General features: G+C 28.7%; 2 protein-coding genes across 3 annotated transcripts in view; one reads left to right on the top strand and one right to left on the bottom strand.

Moving 5' to 3' along the window:
• Nucleotides 1-5,919: 5,919 nt before the first annotated feature.
• Nucleotides 5,920-6,880, top strand: LOC132925492 (uncharacterized). The gene is made up of 2 exons (XM_060989884.1): nt 5,920-6,405; nt 6,509-6,880. Exons 1-2 carry the CDS (start codon nt 5,920-5,922, stop codon nt 6,878-6,880), a joined length of 858 nt encoding a protein of 285 aa, XP_060845867.1.
• Nucleotides 6,881-10,969: 4,089 nt separating this feature from the next.
• The window catches only part of LOC132926494 (tyrosine-protein kinase receptor-like), a 360,502-nt gene continuing 356,188 nt past the window's right edge, over nt 10,970-15,283 (bottom strand). For both annotated transcript variants that reach the window (XM_060990859.1, XM_060990860.1), the window contains exons 25-26: nt 13,578-14,182; nt 10,970-11,683 (exon numbers count right to left, since the gene is read on the bottom strand). In XM_060990859.1, the coding sequence (XP_060846842.1) occupies nt 11,491-11,683; nt 13,578-14,182 (798 nt within the window). In that variant the 3' untranslated portion in view covers nt 10,970-11,490. The remainder of the gene's footprint in view (nt 11,684-13,577; nt 14,183-15,283) is intronic.

Below are 15,283 nucleotides of genomic sequence, written 5' to 3'. Positions count from 1 at the left end.
AATTAACTATCGTGCGTTCATCATGGGAAACAATTAGGTAAACTTTAAATATTTTTAGGATTATTTAGTATTTAAGTCGATTAAATGCATAAACACAATTAAAGGGACTAAAATGAAGCTTAAACTTCAAATGCATTTATAAAAAATTGCGCTTATGTATTTTATATTTTTATACACATAAAAAATAAAGTTATTTAGGATCTTGTATTAAATGTTTAAAAATGTTGAACCATTTATGGAAGAAAAAAAATTAAATAGATGAATATTTGTCACGCCTATATAAGTACCTACTGTTATTTTATTTATTTACGAGTATTATTTATTTTAAAAAATGAGTATTACAAAATATCAAAATTGTTTGTGAAGACATTTTTATAAATTTCTTATTATATAGTTTATATATTTTTGAGATTTTAATGAATTTTATCAAAATACTAACTTAAAACACTAGTAAAAAAATTCTGAAAATACATTTTTCGATATTTCGTAATTGATAAATAAATAACTTATAAAGAGCATTGTTTTAAATTGTTTAAGCATTTTTACTTTGCGAATAAATTAAATTAAATTAATTCACTGTCCAGGGCCTCAAAAAAGCTGAAAACGGCCCTGTGTAGAGCTTAACTTCAAATACATATTAAAAAAAAAAAATTGTGTCTAAGTATTTTTTTATAATAAATTGTATGATTATTAATATTTTGTAAAAAGTAATTCAATTTTAATTTAATCAATTTATATTGATTGCACAGTTAAATATGCCAAATTAACTTGTTTATATTTTCTATGAAGTTTAATTTGTATATTGTATTTGGTTTTCGAAGAATTTATAGTTTGTACCTAACTAAATTTTCATATGTGATACCTATTATTACTCTAAAAAAAAATTACCAAAAGCCAATAAAATAAGTCAATGTGAATTACAATATGACATTGTGTTTCTTTTTATAAGTCCAGTGACTTCAGATTGGTATGGAGTTTTTGGGAGGAGATAGGTAATATCTAAATACACATTTTTTGGTAATTTTCAAAATTTTAGATCCTCAACATATTTTGGAAAATATAAAAACAAAAAAAGCGAAAATTAAAAAATGAAAAATAAATAAAACCGTTTCTAATATTTAAAAAAAAATATATATATTATAACAATAATTAGTAATTACTACTATATATTATCATATTATGATATACATATAATATTCTGATAAATTATAACTACATAGCTTTATTATTTTAATATTTTATACGATTTGACGATTTATTTTGTACTCGAGTGCTTCTCATTCTCGTATCAAATGTACTTATAGTATATTATATTGGTTGTAAATATAATTATTTAATTAATAATTTAAAAAAAAAATGTATATTGGTGTCAACTAGTTTTGTCATATTTTGAATTGGCTTAAATTTGTTTATTTGTTATTATTAAATTTAATAAATAAATAATCTGTAATAGACGTACCTACTAATTAAAAATAATTACAGTATTTGACTGATTTATGTAAATAATTAATATAATTAGGGATTTAAATCGCTTATTATTTAGACTATTATAAGTTATCGAGTTATATCGTAAGTACATTAATTACATTTGTCACTTTATTCAACAGGCTATTATTTATTCATATGTAACCGTGCAGATTGTAGGTACCTAAGGTGTTTTTTTGTTATATCGATTTAAATTTCATATTTTTTTTTTTCATATGTGGTTCAGCGTAAATAAAATTGACTAAATCATCAAATTCTCTTCAAGATTAAAAAAATAATTATTCAAATCGTACTTTTATTAAACAAATTATAATAATTTTATGATAACGTGAGATCTTTAATACGGCGTGCAGAATAATAAATAATAATACACGAAATATAAAATTCGATATCGGTTAAAATATTATTCGGTCACCAACATAATTGTTATCGTATTGACAATATTTATTTATAAACTGCGATATGAAAACCAGTTTAAACCTATGGTGCGGTACAGCTGCAGTCGCGCGCGGGGTGGTGGCATGAACACTGTTCTCGAACGCTGCCGCTATACTTAGCAGAGCAGCACATGACGACTGTAAATTTATGATTTTTTAACCAAAAACATGTTTTCGTACTTCCCATTTTCCTCAGCTCTCAGTAGTCGTAGAAACATGATTTATACACCAAAATAAACTTGAGAAGTTCCTCTAGATTTTCTCGTTCCAGATTTTTGATATCATTTTTTTTCTATTTTATATGATTTTTTAAAAATGTTAAAAATTTTGAAAATTTCAAATGCAAATATCTCCGGTTTGAAAAAAAAATTCAAAAATCTGGAACGAGATCATCTAGAGGAACTTCTCAAGTTTATTTTGGTGTATAAATCATGTTTCTACGACTACTGAGAGCTGAGGAAAATGGGAAGTACGAAAGCATGTTTTTACGGTCGATTTTTCGCTACCAGAACGGCCTCTTAACAAGCCAATAGTTCGGTGCAGTTTGTTAACTACACTACAGTTTTTAAATTAAACAACACATTTTTTAGTTCCGGTAAAATGTACCTAAATACAGTCGAATTTGGTTAACTCGAAGTTGAAGGGACCGGAAAAAAAGCTAGAGTTATTCAAGAATTCAAGTTATCCAAATTAAATTTATTTTCTATTGCTATGTATATTTATTATGACTAAAGTAATGTAATAAAATATATTTACTATGTATTTATTTATGAATTATGTATATGTATTATTTATGTATGTATAAACAAAAATTAAGTTAGCCAATTATTTAAAAAAGGTTTTAAAAACCTTATTTTATAGATAAATGAGGGAAATATCACAATTTTATAATTTTATAATAAAACTTAAAACTTCGAGTTCGAGATAACCTTGTTCATACTTGAAATGGATATCGTTGAATATGCGAATATCAATGGAAAATAAACTAATATATATATTATTTTGGTTCTTTGTGTATTCTTGGGAGTAAATTGGATTAAAATAACAGAGTTTTTGATTTCGTTTAAAAAATCACTCGTATCGCTTTCTATTAATAGCCAGCAGTGAATCTTCTTATTTTTGTACTTGTGAGGATGTTTGAGCTACAATAATGATGTCACGATGACTGGTTCGACTCTGACTCCGTTGACGCACTGCGTAGTACAGTTTCAGTGAATATAATAACCACGGGGATCTTTAGTAACGGTTTAAGGTACATCAAAATATAAAATATGTATTTGTAATTTTTAGTTTGGCACTTATCTACTCACCAAACAATTCCATTATAATATTATTATTAACGACTAGCATATTCAACTCATCATTACCCTCGTTTATTTTTTCGCTTACGAGTATTACCCCAAATCAAGTGTATTATATTTTCAATATTTTGGACTACGAGCTTCTTGCAAATTCTAGATTTTGAGTAACTAATCCCAATTCCAATCCTGACATCAGCTTAAGTTGGATTTGATTCAACCATCGGGTTTTCCCTTGTAAATACTATATGTACATAATAATATCTTATACTTGATGGAAAACCATTATTAAAGAGTATATAATCTTATGTATTTATCTAAAGTTTAACAACTCATCATGTACTATTTGTTTGAACTCTTCGGATTAGATTTTAGATCCATCGACATTTTCAAAAATTATCACTTTGGTTTAGTTTATCGTAATCACGACAAGTTCTTGTATAATTGCATTATATACTATAATTAATATCTGTAAGACATGGGTTGTTATTTAATGAAAAAAAACAAAATGTATGAAAATTTTTGTGGACGTGTAGCTGCTTGCATAATTTTCATAAAAAATAAAGTGAGCAATTAACTAGTTTTATAATATGAATATAGAAAAAAATTCTCCTAGTATGATATACCTTCTTTTTAACTTTTAAATATCTATTAAAATTTGACTTTTAAAATTATTTACAATAGTTAAATACATTTTTTAAATACTAATGATTATTATACAATTGAAAGAGCGTCGTGCGGCGAAAACTATATTTTCTAAAGAAAACCAGTTTTTTTTTTTTTACTGAAAATCATTAAATTCACTATTTTTTTTTTTTGAAAACATCGATGGACCAAATTGAAAAGTTCAGGCACTAGCAGTTTATTAAATTTTAAATAAAAATATTTATAATGCTCAAAAAATAGTTTTACATTCAATATTAAGTATATTGTGTAATATTTAGTCTAGTATTTAATAGTTATTATACTTCGAAAATTCGTATAAATTATTACATGTGTAGGTATATATTATATACTATTACCTCAGGGTAGGTAACAATCATTTTAAAATCACCATTGCTCCCGTATATTCAATTTTAAACTTGTATTTATCGGTAATAGCTATTAAGTAAATACATCCATTTTAATAATTAAAAAAATTACTCGTTTGTATTACGATATATATATTATACATGTATATGGTAATGGTAATTTAATTTATAAAAAAATATCGCCTGTAAACAATAAAATTTACTATTAAAATATTTGGTTCTTATTTGAAAAGAATACTTTTGTTTCACTACTATACATTCCTTAAATGTCATAAATATAAGTATGCATTTAATATGATAATAATCAGAAATTAAATAAAAAATGGGGTTTAGTATGTCAAGTAAATTTCTCTCTATATGTTGCGTGTATATATATACAAATAATTGTAAAACCTAACCTTAGTGTGTATTATGTATTTTTATTACCTAAAATGGAATTTACCAATTTTTCTTAAAAAATAACCTTTTCATAATTTCATACATCATTTTCATCCAACACATTTGTTAATCAATTTGCACTGAAATAAAATATGTTAAGATGTAAACAAGTAGGTATATAATATTTAAACGTAATCGAATATATAATACTAGAACATTTATTACAAAATAACCTAAACTTACACACACTTTTTTATATTTGTATAACACTATTTTCATAAGTATTTTTATAAAGCTCGTGCATGGCCATTATAATATTGTAAATATATTTTAATCACAAAGCAGTTATATTATATATAGTACCATATATTACTATTTACTACCGATATTCGGATTGGTGCGTTAGGTTTATTAACGTAATATCATGTAATAAGTAAAAATATGAAATGTACGTATGCGAACGATATCTATACATTATATCGTATAGCAATAGTTTATACAAAATCGTATAGATCATTATATAGTTGGAGAAGGTCTATGTAAGGTCTATATAAATATCAAGAGGTACCTACAACACAGTTACGAATCAACGTGAGACCCTACCCACAGGTTACGTCTTATCAATCCATCACATTATTCACACTATGTATAATACGGGTTACGCAGGTATATTGAATTTATTGACTAAGAAAACATAAGCTTGGACGGATATTATGCCACACGGCTTTTCGAGGAGCCAGACCGCTAAAACTAATATGTCGCTTGAGAAGAAATTAACTGTCTATAAGGGGGTAGTGGAGTTGAGCTTCCGTTAAGCACAGTGTTAACACCACACACACACACACCCTTCTTCGAACGTGTGCTCTTCGTCCTCTATCGTTCTTTTATGTTCCTATTGCAGGTTTATCTTTATATAGTATATAAACTATTAAATGTGTGTATACAAGTAGATCTTTTTCCAACGACGGGTAAGCGTAAGTGCGTGAATGGCGGTGGTTGAGGTAGTGTTAAACTTTATGACACGTGGTAGCAAGGACTCGTGAATACGGTATTACAATTCAGTGTATTGGTAAAATATAATGGTCTGTCGAAAAAAGAATAATAATAATAATAAATAAAAGCATAACGGTTTTTAATATTCTTTATGCATGCTGGCCGAATACCAAGCGTGTCTATGCTAAAAAAGTTTGTCTAAAAAAAAAAACAAAACACGAAATAATATTCAAAAATTGCTGAACGCACGTGCTAGAAAACATAACACGCTCGAGTTACACTGCACACATTTAAACTATGTCCACGAACGATAGAAACGTACAGAAGGTAACCAAGTTTGAAACCGGAACGAGGAAAAGCACACAGGCACCGTTGACAGCCAACCGCGATTGTTTCGACGACGAAGACGGAGACGAAGACGAAGACGAAGACGACCACAATCCCGACTATGCGTGTATAAATGGCAATTGTAAGGTCACCGGATTGGGGGCAGCTCGTTCGTCGTGCACCGACGATATCTTGTTAAAAACTCTGATTGCAAAGTATACCAAAAGGTTATTGGCAAAACTGGAAAACATTGCGGGTAACGTGCCGGAAGAAAGCGAGCACACGGACGCGATAGTACGACTGCGAAAAAAGTTTCAACGGTTACTGAAGGACATGGATCAGCCGGGTGGGCCGTCCGACTCTTCGAACGTATTACTGAACAAATACGACTGCCTTCGCATGGCATACTACAGTGTACTCGACGGGATCAAAGCGGAAAAAAAAACCACCGTCCAGGCAGAGTGTTTCGGAGGCCACCAAGGAATCGGAGAATCGTAGTTTTTGTGAGAAAGTAAGACAACGCAAGGAAGCCGAAAACCAAAACAAAATTGAAAAACAGGATAACAATAAAAACGAGAAACAAGAGAACCGTGAAAACAACGAGAAACTCGAGAACCGCGAAAACAATGAGAAACTCGAAAAACGGGAGAACAGTGAAAACAATGAGAAACTCGACAAATTTAAAAAAACTGAAAACCCTGAGAAATTCCAAAATGGCGAAAAATTGGAAAAATTGGAAAACTCGGAGAAACGCCTGGTCTGCGAATATTGTGGCAAACAGATGAAGTCTTCTGGTATGACGTGGGGACCAAATATTCGTTCCGACAAAGATAATTTTCAAAAAGAACCATTCGAATTGAAGTCCTTTCTTAAAAATCGATTTTTCATTTATTTCCCGTGTTTGTGTTGCATGTTTGGGAAGTCTGACTGATCTACGTGGGGTTGGATGTCGGTCGGGAGTTTTTGGTTGAATAGTATACCAACGGGTCCGTTTTTTAGTTTTTATTACGGTGGTGGTTGCAAAGAAGATAGAACGAAAATAGAGAAATAATATATACACTACATCTCAGATGGTTATACTCTTACATGTATCTCCACATTTAAAACAAATTATGATAAAATTATACAGCTGTTTATATGTACATTTTGTAGTTATTTTACTAATTGTTTTTATATGTTAAGTTCCAGCTATTTTTTTTTTGTACTACACTATGTCTAGGCTTAACAACCAGATACAATTACAATTCCCAACAATATTCTGGTCAAAACTTATTTCGGTCAATATGAGGCATATTGAAGTATTTTCATGTTGCTCAAAAGAATGTTGTAGTTATTTTTTTTATTTAATTCAATTGGGAATAACGAGTTATATGCTAAACCAATTTATTGTTTAAAATACAGAGTGACTTCGTGTCGTAAAAAATTGATAATATAACAGAATAAAATGTGATCATATAGCTACAGATAATATTATTCATTGACAGAATTCAGACGAACGTAGATCAAAGAGGATGACGATGACGTGCAGAAAATAAAAAGTAATAATATTACACGGCACTGAATATATATACATAATACATATATATATATATATATAATATATTTTTTTATAAACAGTTGTTTTATACACATATTATTACTAAATATACTAAATTTTAATGGGTAACAACCAGTATGAGAATACACAAATAAGAATAAGAATACATTTGTCATCTTAACTTATTAATATTACGAAAGGACATACCAAAATGTAATCAATTAAGTAAAAAAAAAAAATAAATATATTTTATAGGTTTAAACCGATTCTAACAAAACATTTTATGGTAACATTTATAAAAGGTCATTCCATATAAATAAAAACAAAACAATTAAATAATAATAATAATAATAATAATTTCACAGTTGATTAATACCTAAACGTTTTTATTTCAACTGTATAACGATATGATTATTTTTTATTATTTATCTAAATACGTCCAACATAATACAATATACAAATACATTTTTTTTCATCAACGCAAAGTACAATATATATTTTTTCACACACGTTTACGAAACAGTAAGGAATGTGTTTATATTTCATTAATTACAAGCTAGACATTTTTTATAGCAAATTTGAAATTAAATAATACGTTGTTTTTAACCGCAGACTGCTAATAAAATCCTTAGAACTATTAAAACATACACATTTTTCTGTCATTTAAAAGGTCCAATATGGTATTAATATCTCGTTCAAAATACCGTTAAAAACTGTCTTATACATATTATACCTATATTTAATATCTATTATGAATATATTATATAATATAATATGTTTAATTCTGACGACCGTTACATCAATTGATATTTGATATATATTTTAACTTAAGATTATTTGGTATATTGTATGATACTGTTGATATTTATATTACTTGTATTGAAAAATGTGGAACAAATGTGTATTATACTATTATTTAGAACTAAAAAGTATTAAAATTATTCGATAATATATTATATTATATTCTAATAATGAATTACTGTTTGTATTAAAATGCATATGTTACCTAATAAATAATTTGCCAAAAAAAACGTCATTGCTTGAACAAGTTCGTTGCGTACCGATCAATAATTCAACGTAAAATAATGCAAATATAATGCAAATCTAGAACCATTGATTAAGAGATTAAGCTGTTCTAAACACACCGTTGATTTTAAATTAAAAGAAATATTTTTCGTTCCCAATAGACATTGAAATAAGTTAATAGCTATTTTGATTAGAAAACATATTTTTGGCTGGTTACAAATTATTCAATTAATTCGTATTTACAACTATTCATTACATTAATAATTTACTATCCTATTATCTTCAAATTTGATAAAATTACTATCATATTATGGTAGTTTGTTATGAGTTGTATTATGAATTTCATAACCGTTTTCAAATTTGAGCGGTGTCAATAAAATAAAATATAAACAAACACTTACTACAAAACTGTTTTATTAACTCTAATATTATACATATTATACGATATTATACTGTACCGGTTTTGTATAATGTCATCTATGCAAATAAATATTTATGGGACATAGTACGGCATATAACACAAACCCCTTTTCAGTTGAAAATATTATGAGTAGTTCGTTCTATTTTTAAGGCATGTATTTGTTGCATGACATTTTCAAAAACAAAGATTAATTTTTGTTTCGGCGAAATTCCCGAAATCACATATCGTTTAGGCGAGTTCTTACATATTATTATATCGTTTGGCTGAAATTTAAATTGATACCTGACATATTATATCTGACACATTTCCCATTTTTCGAGGTTGATAACTCTCAGTTGTAGTTATAAATTTGTGTACTTATTTCTTTCACTATAATATTAATACTTAAAGCTAACAGCAAAATATGATTAGGTTGAACTTAAATTTGCTATGTTGTGCGTGGGTCAAAGGTAGAATACAAATAGTACATAATGATATTATTTTTAAATTCACCCAAACGATGGATGCTTAACAATAAGTAAATGTTGGGTCTTTCGCCCAAATGAATTATGCACATCATGGTAGAAAAACTAATATCTAATAATTAAAAAAAAAAAAAAAAAAACCGACAAAATTACATAAGTACATTTCTTAGAAATATAATATCATATAAATTATTGTTAATTTAAAATTATCACTAAACAATATTGATACATTTTAGTACAAAAAAAAATGTATAATAAGACTTAACATTTTTAATTTATATACTTTACGTTTTATTAATTTTACAAATGCTTAAAAACAAAATATTAATATTATTTTTTACTTATTAGTAACTGTTCACTACACAGTATATAGCTGGGCAAGTAAATCAATCATTTTAACTTATTAAGATAAAAAAAAAAAACTAATTATTTTTAGATACCAACACTTTTACCTAAAGTGCAATGGGATTTTCGGTCTTCGAGTGATACGTATGTCAGTGTGATTTAAATTAATTAGAATAAGTCATGTATTCGAATTTAATTAATCCGTGTTTAACTCATTATTTATTAATTTAATTTGTATACAAATCAGATTAAGTAAATAAAAATTTACTCGTCGAGTCAAACACTTACAATCGACATTACTCGTTATCTTGTCAATAGGTACACAACCAACACATCAAATTGAACTGTTGTCTGTATTATTCCGACATAAAAATTCACCCAAATATCACAATTAATATCATACACTTTGAGCTTATTATTATTATGGTATTATTATATTTATGTATAAGCTCCGTTTAAACAAATAAGAGCAAAATGCTGATTTAAATTTTGGTTGTGACTATACATTATTATTATTTTATTATTTTTATTGTAACGATGTTTGCGTTTAATTAATGAAAATGAACTATTAAAATTTAATACAAATGGGTTTTATACTGTGATCAGAATACATAATTTAAATATTAGCTGATTGACATACGTTATCACTTATTACAAACCAAAACTTTATCATGTCTTTACTGATTATGTAAAAAATATAGTTTACTCAAATTTATATAAAATATCTCCTTTTTTCTCTATGGGTTTTATATAATATTCAATTAGTAGCTGTGGCTGTGTTGTTATTCAAACACGGTAGAGATCTTTAACATAATATTATTTAGTGGGCCAACAATAATAAAAAATATTTTTAATATTCTAATGATATTTTGAATTTTATTATACAATCATATTTGTTTTTTTTTTTAATTATATTTCACGTATTTTATGTCTTATATCCATATACCTAAATATTTTGTTCATTATACATAATATTTTAGAGTGTCTAAGTACATATTATTATATTTTATCATATTTTATTTGTATTATTATTAATACTGTATACGCATTTAACTCTATATGTTTTTTATTTGAACATTATTATGATATTCAAATAATATTTTTCAACTGTTAATGACTTTCATACTTGATTATTATAATTTTTTTTAGTAAAAACTATTACATTTTAACAGATAACGATATATTGTAAGGAATTTCAATGAACTTTATGGTTTAAAATATAACAAATTATTAATACTATATATTTAAATGTAATTAACGATATTAAATAAATTGTTTTTTAAAATATACACTTCATAATATGTCGTTTTAAAATTGTTGAACAATGTTTAAGCATGCTGAATAATTGATACGATTTAACGTTGACACCAAAATATAATTATACCCCAAAAAATGGCCAATATTATCGTAGACGCGTGTGTGTGATTTTTTTACTGTATACGGCTACAGATATTCTAAATCGTGATATTTATACACATGGCTTATTGGACATTTATTAGTCAGTTAATTTTTGGTTATAATTATTTATATTATACTCAGGGTTAGACGTGTATTACGTTATAATTAATAGTAAACTGCTGTTAATACAAAACATTTATACTATAGATAGATGACGTGAGTGAAAAATGAAAAAAAAAATATTTACAACAGTCGCACATCAAAACAGAGTATTAACACTATACACGCAGTGTACAAGGGTATTATAACATTTCCAAGGACTCGATAACCGAAGTCCTTGAGTCCGGATGTCAGCATCTTATTTTCCCGTCACTGGCTACGTTGTATCGGACGCGGCCCGTCAACGAATAAGGGTTTGGCCTGTTATTGTCTTCGAGTTCGGAGAACGACTTTCTTCTCTTAGACGAATGTATCTGGCCATCTGCACCCGTCTGTTTGGTGTTGGGTTCCTTCATGCTGATGAAACTCGTCTCTTTGAACCTACTGCAATAACAAGAATAATAAATAAATGATCTGTAACGCGTGTTTGGTAATTTGATTTATTTGAAAAGAATACACTTAATATCATTTAGGTCAGGTGATGTATAGTATATAAGGAAATTATTTTAACAACCGTATAAAAACATTCCTTAAAAAATATATATAATATTTATAATAATATTTCGCTTTGAGATTATAGGCGGAAAAATAAAGTTTTAAATATTAAAATTAAAAACTACATGTACCTTTCTAGTTTAAATTCTGTTAAAACAAAATTTAAAAAAATTAGTGCTTTTTAAAAATAATAAGTATTTGCTAATTAATAATCATAAAAAAAAATAATTTCTTTTAATGGATTCACATAACATCTAAGTAAATAATATTATATCAATACAAACCTATGAATTAATGACCGATATTAGCCCGTTAAATTTTTACATATTATTTTAAATCGATGATGTAATGGTAACACTATTATGGTTAATGACCATATCTCAGAATTTGCGAAAGAACATTCAAAGTTGTATACTGGCGGCATAACGCGTGGAAAAATAATATATCATTATGTCAGAAACATTCAACTATCGTTTTTTTTAGTTTGTTTATATAATCGACCAAAAATATAATACAAAATATCCTTTTCGACAACTAGAAATATACACATAAGTACATATCAACACAAAATGCTGTATACGTTTCAACGCATATAAATTATAAGCGCGTCAAACTATATTCGAGGAAAACGGGCAACCGAACGCGAAGGTCTAAAAACATAGATCTGACAACAAATCCTCTGCACTTACCACACGATCCCTCCCCCCCCCCCCAAAAAAAAGTATATTTAACACCTGTGACAATCGTTTCGTCCACCACTAGTGGGCGAAATCAAGTACGCGGGCAGTGGCGGCATATATTTTTTATTAAAGGGGAGATACCAGGTGAAATTTTTTTCTGGTGGGGCATTTATTTATGGTTACTCGATAGTCGGTGAAAAATGACACGGAAAAAAACGATAGGTCAAAAACGACAGAGTAATAAACGACAAAGTGAAAAACGTTAATTTTTGTTAAAATTTATTAAAATAATTGTCGTCATAAATATAATTATTTTTAAATATATATATATATATATAGAAAGCACGTTTGTCGTGCTATATTATCGTGCGTAATATTAATTTTTCCACTTACGGTTTTGATTTAATGTAGTGATTGTATTTAATGAGTGTGTACTATTCGATAACTATGGTTTATTGTTGTTATTATTTATACTTTAACTAATATTTACTCGTAAAGTAAAATGCATTTGTCGTTTTTTACCGTTTTTTTTCTTAGGATACCATATTTTCAAGAAAGTATTGCTAAAAATGTTTTGGTTATAATAATAATACAATAATAATATATACATATTATATTATTATATATATTTTATATTTCTAAATAAATAATCAAAAAATATACCTAATTTATTATTATCACACTGCAAAAGTACTACGGTAAAACTTCAAATTTCCTCCGTTTACTAATTAAAAATTTCTTTATTTACCTGCATATCTTAAACATTAAAATATAGGGGGCAAATGGAGGGGCAAAAAAAAAATGTCGGTGGGGCAGTTGCCCACCCTGGCCTCCGTGTAACACCGCCCCTGACTGCGGGGACGTCTGTCTATCTACGCGGAGGCGTATTTACGATTTTGGCGCTCTAGATACAAAAAAAAATTGGTGGGGACCTTTTTTCTCCTTAAAAAAACTTAAGCCCTAAAAAGTGAAAATTGAATTTCTAGCGCGGCGCTCCTTTGACGCCTGGGGCGATTCCCCCCCCCCCCCCCAAAAAAAAAAATTAAAAAAAATACGCCTCTGTCTCCACGCAGTCAACCTGTTCGTCCACCCGAATCACTTACTTCCAGTGATACGACGACACCGGGCCGTTGCTGCAAGCGTTGTTGTCTCCGTACGCGTCGTCGTCGTCCTCGTCGAACCGATTGTTGTCCGCGTCCAGCACGATCTCCGGGCCGTTCGCGTCGTCGTCTTCCTCCTCTTCGACGTTCTGCTCGTCGTCGTCGTCGTCCTCATCGTCGTCCGCCTCGTCGTCGACGTCCGCCATGTTCACCGTGTTCCCGTCCTCGTCCTCGTCCTCTTCGTCGTCGACGCTGTCGTCGTCGTCATCGTCGTCGTCGTCGTCGTCGCTACAGTAGTTGCGCATGTCGTCCAGCGGCGCCATCTCGTTGCTGCCGCGGAACTGGCCGAACCGCTCCGCGTCCCTCATCAGCTCCGCGTCCACGCCATCGAAAAAGTCGTCGGCCGGCAGTGGCGTGACGTACTGTGGTTCTTCCTGGTGTTCGTGGTGCTGCATATGGTGGAAGCCGCCACTGCCGGCGACACAGTCGTGTGCGCGGAGCACGCCGTCCGGTGGCGCGTTCTCGTCCAGCGGGTGCGTCGCCCGGTACGGCAGCGGGGCCGCGGGCCTGCCGATCACCGGCGGTTTGTAATCGATTATAAGTGGATCCTGTCATATCACACACACACACACACGAATTATTAATATAGATTTTGATAGCTGGTCTGACAAATTTTACGAATAAAAGTAAAATTTCCTGTAAATTTTATTGACCGTCCGAAATATTAAGACGATTAAAAAATTATTTTAATTTTTAATGATCTATGAAAAATTTTACAAAAATTGATCAGCCCCCCCTCCCCCGAAAAAATCCTGGCTACGCCACAAAATTTAAGTATCTATACTTCAGTAGGTATCTCCTATAATGTAAAGGTACTATAGTACTAGGTACTGAATATTTGGACGTAAGACGTTTGCGTTTATTAATTATAGTCACGAAATCGTTCGTTTGCACATCGGACTATAATATATAATATTATATAGGTACGCGAACGCTCCAAACCGTATTTTATATTATTTAAAATTTAAAAAAAAATTTAAATGTTACAAAATAATTTAAACAATTTACAATATCATACCTAGTTATTTTCAAATCTAAAGTTTTTTAATATGTAATCCATTGTTTATAAAACAATATTGTAAATTTTTTTCTCCATTTTTATATTTAAAATAATTATTGTATTTAATAGGTAGTACTGTGTTGTTAAAAAGTGTGATGGACATATCACCAACCAAATATTTTAAATGAGAGATATTTAGTCTTTTTACACGTTTTAAAAGGGTAAATGTCGCGATAAAATATACTATTATTTATTTACATACTATTTGTATCTTAAAATATAATTAAATTGTAATACTTATATGTATTTTACTTCTTAATATTTTTATTATTATACAATTTTTATATTACCTAAGATTTGTGTTTACTTATTTATTTAAAATGTTAAATATATCAGTTAAAAGTAATATTGTTGTTTATCGTAATTAATTAATGTTAGAATAAAAATATGCATGAAAAAAAAATATTTAAAACATTTACCAATTTACCGTGCTATACGTAAATGTCAATATAGTGTCATATTAATATTTTATTCTTAATAATATTATTATTAATTAGGATATTTCATATTAGAATAATATAGGTATTGGTAGTGCGTGGATAGATATTCACTGTACCTACACAATTTTTTTTATAATAAGACTGTAGTT

The sequence above is a fragment of the Rhopalosiphum padi genome, chromosome 3 (genome assembly GCF_020882245.1).
Source record: "Rhopalosiphum padi isolate XX-2018 chromosome 3, ASM2088224v1, whole genome shotgun sequence".
NCBI classification, from domain to species: domain Eukaryota; kingdom Metazoa; phylum Arthropoda; class Insecta; order Hemiptera; family Aphididae; genus Rhopalosiphum; species Rhopalosiphum padi.
The sequence above is the reverse complement of the archived record's forward strand: the minus strand, read 5'-3'. Positions and strand labels throughout refer to the sequence as shown.

Coding starts and splice junctions, on each gene's coding strand:
- LOC132925492 (XM_060989884.1), top strand. CDS start 5,920: ATGTCCACGAACGATAGAAACGTACAGAAGGTAACCAAGTTTGAAACC. Junction 6,406..6,508: donor AAAAAAAAACCACCGTCCAG/GCAGAGTGTTTC, acceptor ATTGAAAAACAG/GATAACAATAAAAACGAGAA.